The 12,011-nt window shown below is 32.8% G+C and overlaps 1 protein-coding gene across 1 annotated transcript in view; it reads left to right on the top strand.

Moving 5' to 3' along the window:
* The window catches only part of Abce1 (ATP binding cassette subfamily E member 1), a 28,522-nt gene that overhangs the window by 3,785 nt on the left and 12,726 nt on the right, over positions 1-12,011 (top strand). Inside the window, exons 2-9 of the mRNA XM_027926591.2 lie at positions 2,531-2,664; positions 4,023-4,108; positions 5,901-5,998; positions 7,037-7,154; positions 7,518-7,655; positions 7,797-7,866; positions 8,113-8,209; positions 9,044-9,133. Of these exons, the coding sequence (XP_027782392.1) occupies positions 2,562-2,664; positions 4,023-4,108; positions 5,901-5,998; positions 7,037-7,154; positions 7,518-7,655; positions 7,797-7,866; positions 8,113-8,209; positions 9,044-9,133 (800 nt within the window). The 5' untranslated portion in view covers positions 2,531-2,561. The remainder of the gene's footprint in view (positions 1-2,530; positions 2,665-4,022; positions 4,109-5,900; positions 5,999-7,036; positions 7,155-7,517; positions 7,656-7,796; positions 7,867-8,112; positions 8,210-9,043; positions 9,134-12,011) is intronic.

Below are 12,011 nucleotides of genomic sequence, written 5' to 3'. Positions count from 1 at the left end.
AAGAACGCATGAAGAGAAGTTTAAGACATTGAGTATAGGCAGTTCTTTCAGGTAACCTTAAAGAAGGAGAGGTAAAATAATGGGAGATGATGGTAACAAGATAACAGAATGCTGCAGTGTTGATGAGCATGAGCCAGTAAAGAGAATAACTGATGTGAAAGACAGAAGGGAGAATTTAATGAACATTCTTTTGGGGGACTGTATTCTGTGAACAAATAGACTTAGCTAGGGAAATAACATACAATTGGTCCTCCATGTCTGGGGGTTCTGTGTCTGCAGGTTCTGTATTCAACCAAAAATATTTGAAAAAATTTTTAATTACATCTGTACTGGATATGTGCAGTCTTTTTTCTTGTCATTGTTCCCTAAACAGAAAAAAGTATAACAACAATTTACATAGCATTTACATTGTATTAGGTATTTTAAGTCATCCAGAGATGATTTGTAATATACAAGAGGATGTACACAGGTTATATACAAATAGTGCATGCCTTTATATAAGGACTTGCACTTTATCAGGTTTTGCTGTACACTGGGGCAAGGAGAACCTGAAAGCAGTCCTCCATGGATAATGAGGGACCAGTATAGTGTGATTGCTCGTTAATGGCATGAGGGTCCATTTGAGATGATGAATTTAAAAGGAAGCCAGTCAGCAGGCTTTGTTTGTTGTTTTTTTTTTTCCTCCCCATTTCTGGCTCCATGCAGATGAAGAAATGGATTTAACCAAGATTGTGGTTGAGGGTATAAATGATTGACAGTGTAATTTTAGCTAAGTTTGAAGGGAAATAAAGATAACTGTGGTGTAGTGGGAATGTGGCAGATCAAGAGATAGTATGTTTGGAGGAGAGAGGAATCAAAGAGTTGTTGGATTGTTATGTATTAGATGGGTGAACTATAGGAATGGTGGTTGGAAAATGAGGTGTTTGAAATTGAGGTTATGGATGGATTGTAGTTACTTGTAATGATGAGGTCCAGGGAATAATGAGTGGCTGTGGTAAGGTAGAAGACATTATTGGACGAGAGGAGTTAACAACTGAGATGATATGCAATTAATAGAATGTCATCTATGAGCAAATGAAAATAAAAAACTGTGTCATGAGTTGTAAAAGAATGAAAGTTAGCCAAGGGCTAAAGTCTTCAAAGAATGAAAAGAATTTGATGGTCTGATTGTCATTAATGACTAAAAAAAAAAAGCACTTGGATGATTTGAGAGATCAAACTTACTGTTTTTAGGAAAAAAGAGACCATAGTCTGGGAACATTGAAGAACAAGATCTCTTGCTCCTCTCCAAACCTAATCATATTGGTGGGTGTGAGAAAGATTTGAAAGGTGTGCAAAAGGGAAGTAGTCTATGAAAAAAGATCAGGTTAGAGGATTATAGAAAAAGCCAACACAATATCTTTAATGGATAGTCTTTTTTGCTTCAGATTTCTTCATTACATATTGGAATAAACTGGAGTATGAAGGTACTTTTTGGAATAATCTATCTTCATCACCATTCTGAGAAAATTAATGTCTGTGCACTAAGCCCAGTACCATAAAAATTTTTTATTAGTGCATTGTAGTTATTATGTATAACTAATGAGGTTTGAAATTGAGGTTATGGGATTCATTCCAGTATTATATAAAAGAATTTTCAGTTCACTTTGATCTTAATACTCTATAGCTATTACACATGAAGACTTATAAAAGCCTTAAAATAAGCACAGCATATATATATAGTTGATTTCATTGCTATTAGCATAAAGTCCAATATTAGCCATATTGCAAGTTCCCAGTTGATCAGCATGATGATCATGGCCTTAATAACTATATTCCATTTTCATCAATAATATCTATTATAGTCAGTTGGATAAGACATGAAATATTCATGATTGGTTTGGGGTAGGGAAGATCAGGCATTTTTATCATGTATATTAGTTCTCATATCTGGTCTTCCCATTTGATTGGTCTCTATTCACACTGGTATCAGTATTAATTACTGAGACCTTATAATTGTTTTTGAAATGGAAGTTTCCCCATTCTTTCTCTTCTTCAGCTTTCAAGACTGTTATCACTTCTTTGGTTTTTTTCCATAAGAAGTTTAGATTTGGTTTGGTTGGTTTTGGGATTTTTTTGTTTGTTTCATGAGATTGGTTGAAATGTGTAAATATAGGGAGAATTCAGATAGCTAGTATTGGCTGTTCTGTATTGTAAAAACTGAGATAGCAGTTTATTTTACTTGGTTAGATCTTGTCATTTAGTGATTTTGAAAGTTCTCATATATTGTTCTAGGTGTTTTCTTTTTTATTGCTATTTTAAGTGCTTTGTGTTTTTCTTTCCTTATATAAATCTTCTGATTAAGGTATGTATATGAAATTGGTTTTCACAACTTTACTTAATACTTTTTACTATTTTTAAAAATTCTCTTGTGTTTTCCAGTTAATCATATAATGATTTTTTGTGTCCTCCTGTCTACTTTTTTATGCCCATGAATATTCTTACCTAAATGTGTTGAATTTGCCATAATTTTGTTAATTTTTTTTAACAGAAGAGCTGGATATTCTTACTTTGTTACAATTATGGCAGACAAATTAACAAGAATTGCTATTGTTAACCATGACAAGTGTAAACCTAAGAAATGTCGACAGGAGTGCAAAAAAAGTTGTCCTGTGGTTCGAATGGGTAAGTTGGGTGGATCACTTATGGATTAAAAAAAGGTCCTGAAAGAAAATAAACTGATTTGATGGTTTTTTTAATGGGCTTTAGCGTAAACTTTGTTACCCCCACTAGTTTCACAAAGATGAGATTCATAGTTTGTTCTAAATGTCTTTTATTGCTTATGAATAAATGACCCTGTTTAAAAAAAAATAGCCGTTGGTTTACTAAATGTGAAGTAAACCAGAGATTACTGCAATTTTTACTCTTCTACAAAATTCTGTAATTACTTTTAAGTCATGGGGATTATCAAAAACTTTCTTTCTATTTTACTGTATTCTCATCTTTAAAAAACAAACAAAAATAATAGCAATGACTATTTATAAAGTTTTGCTGTATATCAAGATTAAACAAATTTAACAATTCAAAGCTCACAAATTGTTGGTAGTCTTTAGAAAGGATATATTATGTGATCGCTACTTTGTACTAGTGAAGTCTAGACTTACTGAATCTTAAAAAGGAAATTTAAGCTGCATTCAGTGGCACACACTTATAAACCCACCTCTTCTAGAGGTGGAGTCAGAAGGATCACAAGTTCAAAGCCAGCATGAGCAACTTAGTGAGACCCTATCTCAAAATAAAAAGAATAAAAAGGAATGGCAAACATCTCAGTGGTGGAGCCTGTGTTCAGTCCCCAATAACAAAAAAGAGAGAAAATTTAGATGTCATCTATTACTATGTTCCATGCATACAAAAATTTCTTTGTTAATATGCCTAATATCATGTTTAATTTCACCTATGTATTATGTATATATTTACCTGTGCATAACTTCTTTGCTTTTAACTGATCTAGTTAACATTTCATCCTTACCTATAGTATCCTTGACTACATAAAAGATTCAGGTCAGGGGGCTGGGTCAGTGGTAAAGCACTTGCCTAGTATTCATGAGGCACTGAGTTCAATCCCCAGCACCACATAAAAATAAAAACAAATGAAATAAATGTATTGTGTTCATCTACAACTAAAAGAATATTTTTTTAAAAAAGAAAAGATTCAGGTCAGTCAGCTTAAAAAGGTCCAGGGTTGGTTGTACTTTCAGTAGCATATTTTCTTCTCCAGTAGTAAATAAAACAAAATATATTAGAGTCATCTCCCTAATATCTGACAGGATTATTTGTGTAATTAATAAACTTAGAAATGGAATTTAGAAATTTACCCCCACAGAACACTGATGTAAGACAGTATTTCAAATATATTTCTTTGTGTAGTCTTTGTTTTTGAAATTTGCTTCTCTATGGAAATTTGGAACCAAAATGGCCTAAGTAAAGATGATCAGAAAATCATAGAACATAAGGGAAAATGACTTATTTTTTTTCTTTACCAGGAAAATTATGCATAGAGGTTACTCCCCAGAGCAAAATAGCATGGATTTCTGAAACTCTTTGTATTGGTTGTGGTATTTGTATTAAGGTAAGTGAAAGTATTTTATTTAGTGTATCACATCTTTAGCCCTAAAGTGAACTATGAAAATTCTGACTACTTTATAACTGCTTCTAAAGAGCCAAAAGAATAAAAAATATTAATTTAGGAATGTAGTATTCTTATCACTAAGGATATCGCTTTTTAAAATTGATGTTTTAAACTACTGTTTTGAAAGATTCTTCTTGGCCCACATAACTTTGTAAAGCCATTTCCAACCCAAGTTTGTGTCTCTTTATTTGCCTTTTTATGAAATGTACTTTATCCAGGGTGTCTTTGCTAGAATCTTTTGGAAATATAAAAAACAAGTCTGTATTAATGTTAAATTCACCACTTTTAAGTAGAAATACACACAGCGAAAATTTTTAAATTTAATCCTTAAGTGCTGCTTCTACTGTATTTGACACACACTTCTGTGGGGTTTACCCAATTGTGTAATTTTTTAAAAGCTCAACTAGTGTTTGTTGCATTGAATAATTTAATTAAACTTTTGATTCTGAATAGTGAATTTCCATATTTAGTTTATAAAAGGAAGATAGGAGTCAGTGTATAAAGTCTTAATTTAGATATTTTTATTTATAGGTAATACAAAAAGAAACTTCACCAGAGTGTGGATACCACCCTATAAATTGTTCAAATAAATCATAGGTATATTTTACTTTGGTTTCTGAAGTCTCAGTTAAGTATCCAGAAAACTTTCCTAGATACCTGTGAACATTTTCTCTTGTTTTGCAGGAAACATTCCCCTTAGCATATATTTACTAGTCTTTTTATTAAAGATATGTGCCTGTGCCCAAGGTGCTGGGAGTCTATTTTGAACAATATAGTATCATCTGTTCTATTGTTTTTTGTTTTTTTAGATAGAGAGAATTTTTTTAATATTTATTTTTTAGTTCTCTGCGAACACAACATCTTTGTTTTTGTATGTGGTGCTGAGGATCGAACCTGGGCGGCACGCATGCCAGGCGAGCGCGCTACCGCTTGAGCCACATCCCCAGCCCCTGTTCTATTGTTTTTTGTTTTGTTTCATTTTCTGCTTTAAGAAAATGAGATTTCAAAATTTTGGAAATGGCATTTCAGTGGCTAAAAACATACTAATGAAATGAATCTGTCTGGGGGTAGAAAGATAATATATACTTCTGAACAATAAGATACTGATAATTCACCTTATAAACAATGGTGGTATCTTTCCTTGTAACATTAGAGAAGTTTAAATCATTTACAACCTATAAGCATTTTATATGCATTTAGACATTTTATAAATAAAAGTTACTCCACTGGTAGAAAAATATAACTTAAAAAGAATTAAAAGTTTTATCTAGAGATGGTGGTTACTTTATTAGAAAACAAATGCTTTTGCAGGGGGGTATGTGCCTCTATTCTGTGAAATTTTTCTCGCCACCTTACCACTTTGTGTATGTGTATATGCACACATGCACTAAGGATTGAACCTAGGGTTGCTTAACCCTGAACACCCCCAGCCTTTTTTATTTTTTATTTTGAGACAAGCTCTTATTAAGTTGCTTAGGGCCTTGCTGAGTTGCTGAGGCAGGCTTCGAATTTGACATCCTCTTGCCTCAGCCTCCTGAGTAGCTGGGATTCCAGGCATGCACCACTGAGCCAAGCACAACTTAATTTTTAAGCAAATAAGAAAAGGAAATGAAAAAATAAATTCACATTCTTGTAAAATTCCCATCTTTGGAAGACTGCTTATAAAAATAATCCATTTAGTCATGTATTTTTCTACAAATTAATACAAAATTAATTTTTTTTTTTTAACCAGAAATGCCCCTTTGGCGCCTTATCAATTGTCAACTTACCAAGCAACTTGGAAAAAGAAACAACACATCGATATTGTGCCAATGCCTTCAAACTTCACAGGTATATTTCATGTTAGCATTCTTCTTTAACTCGGTCAATTTAAGAATAAAATAACATTTAGAATTTTTAGAGAAATAACAAAATTAGGGGGAAAACTGATATTGACCATCCATCAAAGGGGAAGAGAATATTATAGCATTGTACAAAATTGTATTTTGTATATATGTAGATACATGTGTGAATATGTATGTCAACGGTTCATTCTGGTTAATATTAGAATTAAATCCTGGGACTTTGAAACAACTGCTAATGCCCAGGTTTCCACCCAGTCAAACTACATTATTATCTATTGATGTAGGGACTGACGAAGTCCTAGGTGATTCTGATATACAACCAGGTTGAGAATGACTGTTGTTCATAATAACTTTATCCCCAAAATAACTTCTAAGGGATCTTGCCCTTAGTTTTATTTTTAATCTATTAATCTATCTACAGAGGAAATCACTCTGAACTTAGACATATTAAATTACAAGGTCTATAGTTCTTTGAGGTTTCTGTCTGCTGAACATTAATATTTTGAATCTAGAAATCTAGGCTTTATTAATAAAAAGATATTTCTCAACCTGCCAGCTTTAAGGGGCCAACTGCAGCAGGGAGAATGAAGTGGAATTTTTCTGATTGATGTGGCACTTCTCTCCTTGTAAGTAATTGGCAGGCCAGAAAAAAATAAAAATGATAGTGTGAGGTTGCACCTGCTATGTAATTTTGTACTGAAGCATTTTGCTATACATTAAAACTGAGCCTTATATGTAAAAAAGAAATTTACTTTAGAATGGACATTGAATAAGAAAAATTCAGAGTAATATTGGTCACAGATGCATTTCTAACAATTAACAGTTTAAATTAATCTTGGCTGTTTTATTCCTAATAGCCAATAATATCTGCATAGATATGTATTTCTTAGCTTATTAATGGATGTGTGTGGAGTGCAAGTGCATTAAAATACATTGTTGTGATGTTATATAGCTATTGCTACCTAAGTCTGAAGGTTATTCTGTGGCTTTTTTTTTTTTTTTTTTTTTTTATATATTACATCAGGTTGCCTATTCCTCGCCCAGGTGAAGTTTTGGGATTAGTTGGAACTAATGGTATTGGAAAGTCGACTGCTTTAAAAATTTTAGCAGGAAAGCAAAAGCCAAACCTTGGAAAGTATGATGTAGGTATTTTATAAAAATTACTATCTTTGGATGTCTTTTAAGATTTTGAAGGGAGAAATTTATGTGTGATTTTTTTTTTCCATGTTGTTTTTAAGATTTTTTTGTAATGCTGAGAAACTGTGTGGATGAAGTTTTTTCATTCCTTTTGAATTAAAACCTGATAGTTCTACTTAACTAAGAGTTCTCAATTTCCTCAACTGAGAGTTCCTAAAATGTTGTGAGTTGGTATGCCTTGATTTAAAATTAAATCTACCTCCAAATTTAGAGTCCTGAGGTATTCGATTTCAGTATATGTTCAATTTTGTATAACATTCATCTTTGAAATTGCATTGTTAACTTAAATTTGATATGTATATTTCTAGGATCCTCCTGACTGGCAGGAGATACTGACATATTTCCGGGGATCTGAATTACAAAATTACTTTACCAAAATTCTAGAAGATGACCTAAAGGCCATTATCAAACCTCAGTATGTAGACCAGATTCCCAAGGCTGCAAAGGTCAGTTGCTTTTCAGGAAGAATTTGTATATTATAGTTATTAAGGAGATACAAAAGCTACATCAAAGTAAACTCATTTTATTTTGTAACTCATTTTAATATTGAAGGAAAATAATGGTAACTATTTCTGGTATCATGACAGGGGACAGTGGGGTCTATTTTGGACCGAAAGGATGAAACAAAGACACAGGCAATTGTATGTCAACAACTCGGTAAGAGTTTATTTTGTTAATGTGTTTTTAAAGACCCTGAACTTAAATTCATAAAGATGTACATCTTTATATTGATTATTGGAATAAATGGGAAAATTTTTAGTAATTGTCATACATATTAATGTTTTATAATTTTCAACTGAAATGTCGTACAAACTCAAGAGTCATAACATGCAATATACATTTTGTCCAGAGAGGTAAAATGAAATTGATAAATTGAACACAATGCCTCCATGTTCTTTGTAGATTTAACCCACCTAAAAGAACGAAATGTTGAAGATCTTTCAGGAGGAGAGTTGCAGAGATTTGCTTGTGCTGTCGTTTGCATACAGAAAGCTGATATGTAGGTTTCTTTACAATTTTTATAAATATCTTAATCCTTATTTTTGCTTTAATTTGTAATACAGCAGTGGTTTTGAGAGGAATTAATGGCATCTAAAGCTGTACTTCTGAAGTAAGATGTTGAAGCAGTTGTGCATCCATTACCAATTTTTCCTGTTATTCCCTGATAAGTAGTTTATGATTTATACATTCCAAGTTTTAAGACTTAAGTTATCCAACCAGCCCAACAAGCTTTTTTAAATACCTCAAGTAAAAAAAGGTCTTTTTAGACCACTGTAATATGTCAGGGTGGCATGCTAAATGAGGGAGAAAAAGAGAGTGAAAAAGGCAAATTTCCTTCTTAGCTTCTAGTGCCGCTCTTCTCCCAGCTGTTTACTGATCCCATCTTTTTCATGTTTTCACTCTGATATCTAATACAGGCTGGCTCTTCTCCACAAAGTATTCTGTGAATTCTGTGCAGTGTCCTCCAAAAAACTATTGGCTTTAATGCATTTATACTTCAGCTAAGTAAGAGAAAAGTTCTCCAAACTATTACAGGCCATATGTTGGGATATTTTTTTCTTGAGGGTAGAACCAGTTTATAAGTTGGTCTAATCTGGGAGGCTTTCCCCAAATGTGGTATACAGTCCTGCTTTTCATAATCGATTTTTTTCTTCTGTTTCTGATAAGAATACAGAAATTTTTACTGTTATGGGTACATGCTCTTTATTGGTATGAATGAGATTTTGCTTGTAGTTACATTAGAAGCCATTAGTACTGCTTTAAAATAACATGCAAGGTGGATTGATGTCATGTTTGTCTTTTGAAATTATTTTCCTTTTTTCCCCCCCTATAGTTTCATGTTTGATGAGCCTTCTAGTTACCTAGATGTCAAGCAGCGTTTAAAGGCTGCTATTACTATCCGATCTTTAATAAATCCAGATAGGTAAGTATAGGTCTGGAATATTCCTCTGGTGTTTTATTTGGGGAGTTTAACAAGATTTCTAAAAATTAAGTGCATTATCCATCTACGTGTATAGATTCTTAATATTGGTTATTTAGAGCTACCACTAAAATTTACTTTTCTCTATCTAGAACAAAAGTTCTTAGAGCAAGATTCATATATTCGTATATCTCTGTTTCTAGGAAACCTATGAATTCTCTGAAATTAAATGCAGTTTTTCACATAAATATATTCCATTTTAGGAAGTAGATCTTTAGCTTTTGCTAGATTCTCAAATAGAAGTCTCTCATACACTAATTTAAGACATAAGAATCACTAGAGTAATTCTGAATATCAGTGTTTAAAATCTTGCTGAGCAAAAAAGAGTTCTTAATCACCTGTTAAGTAATCATACCCCCATGTATTTATAAGGTGCTTTGTTAGTTTTCAAAGTTTTTAAAGCCATTATTTCATTTGCTTATGGTATTCTTGCTAAGATTATTTAGGTACTTCCCATTTTTCAGTTGAAGGAGTTTAAGATCAGAAAAGCTAGTTATGTGTCCTAGATTACTGATTTAGTGTGTGAGAAAGCTGTAATCAAAACATGGGGTAGGGGGAGTGTTTTCTGTATGGCATTTTTTTATACCATGATACCTCTCTCCTTAATAACTTTTAATAAATGTCATTTGAAATACATGGTTTATCTTGCAAGGAAAAATAAAAAGAATTTTGAGAATTACAAAGTGGAGAGATGAGGGGATGGCCTTCCAGATGTTGCTGACATCCCTAATAGGCCTTAGGTTTTAACATCCACTGTGGGAAAGAAGCAACACCTTGCATTGGATCATTACACATAATATGTCAGGACTCTGAAAGAACTCCTTAGCAAACAGGCAATTTGGAAACAAATTATAAGCACATGGAAATGTCAAGTAAACACATTGAAAATTTAGGGACAGCTCCCTTTCAAATCTCTGTTTATGAGCCAGTAGTTTACATGGCTATGGAATTCAATGTATGTAACCAGTAGTATCTATAAACCCTTCAGGGTGAGAGAGTAATATTTTAAAAAGGCTTTTGGGATTTTTAGACCTGTAGTAGTAAATAAAAAACTGCTCTGGAGGGATATGCCCTCAAATCTGATTGCACAGCATTTTTACATGTAAAGACTATCAAGCATGAGCTCAGATCTAGGGTTATAAATTACAAGAGAAAACTATTTACAAATATAGTTAGAAAATATAATAAGACAGAAATGCTGAAGTAATTATTAAATAATGTAAAATATTTAAAAGGATCAAAAACCCTGCGAACATGATGCTATAAAAAAGCAATAAGTGTTCAAAATCCTAAGCAAATTTACAAGTTAAAAGTTAGTGACATTAAAAATTCCCTAAACACCCAGGCACAGTGATGCACAACCTTGTAATCCCAGCAGATGGGGAGGCTGAGACAGGAGGATCACAGTTCAAAGTCAGCCTCAGCAACTTAGTGAGACCCTCTCTCAAAACATAAAAAAGGCTTGGGATGTGGCTCCGTGGTTAAGCACCCCTGGGTTCAATCCCCAGTACCAAAAAAAAAAAAAAAAATCCCTAGACAGGTAAATTAGGGCTAGTAGAAAAGAGCATTAGAAACCTTAAAAGTTGAGTTTTTGTGGCATACTACAGAGAGAGAAAGAAATTGAAATATGGAAGGGAGGTTTAGAAACATGGAGAATGAAATAAGAGTAATTGCTGTATCTTAAGAATCTGAAAAATAAAAAAAATACGTAAAAATAAAATGGAATCTGAAAGATAAAGGCATGAAGGGATCATGGCTGATAATTTTTCAGAATGAATAAAAATCTCAGGTTCCTAAATTTAAAGAAAAGTCCTATAGAAGATAAATAATTCACCTAGATACACGAGTGAAATTATGAATATCCATGATAAAAAGTAAAAAGTCTTACTTGGCCAGGTATAAAATAACTTCTTAACTATTATATAAAGGATAGCTTAAGCTGGATACAGTAGCACATGCTTGTTATCCTAGAGACTCAGTAGATTGAGGTAGAAGGATCAAAAGTTAGAGGCCAGTCACCTCAACTTAGCAACCTTGTATCAAAAAATAGAAAGGGTTGGAGGTATACCTCAGTGGTAGAGGCCCCTGGGTAAGACATGAGGTGATTAAACTCATTTGTAAGGAATAAATTTAACATTAAAAGATTAAGAGCTATTCTGTATAGGAAAAATAGATGAAGTAAATAATAGGTATGGATGGACCTCAGGGAAAAAATTAGTAAGGAAAGTAATAATATGTAAGATATTTTTTCGATGAGGGACAGAGCAGTAACCTTTAATTATAATAGGAATAATATGTTAAGAAAAATTAGACTAACAAAGTGGAAAAACTTGATTGAGACATTTTCACAAATATACTGATCTCATTTATAGAGTTAAAATAATCCATATGTAGTGATGGATAGTTAATGAGCCATAAGATGCGTATTTTTATACTGAAATTCTCCTGCGTGTCATAACATATCTTTAGTCTTGAATGCTATAGAAAGATTTTGGAGATCATATCCTTCGAAAAATAGCAAGGAATAAAGAAAGGATGGATTGCAGAAAAACAGTGGCAGACTGAAGTCGTATTTTGGACTTTTGTCTGCAGAAGCTCTGTTTGAAAGAGGGGGAGGCAGGAGGTTTGACAAATATATATTCAGATACTTATAATAGGACCTCAGGAGTGGAGAAAACAGTTCATCTATTAGGAAGAGTTTCCCTACAGTGGGTAGGAATTGAGATGGAACTTAAAGGATCAAGTAGGATTTTGGCAGGAGACTAAGGAAAAAAACAGCCTTTTGACACACAAAATGAAGAAATGAATTATTCAGCAAAAA

The sequence above is a fragment of the Marmota flaviventris genome, chromosome 7 (genome assembly GCF_047511675.1).
Source record: "Marmota flaviventris isolate mMarFla1 chromosome 7, mMarFla1.hap1, whole genome shotgun sequence".
In the NCBI taxonomy this organism is placed as follows: domain Eukaryota; kingdom Metazoa; phylum Chordata; class Mammalia; order Rodentia; family Sciuridae; genus Marmota; species Marmota flaviventris.
This window is presented reverse-complemented; position numbering and strand designations above follow the sequence as displayed.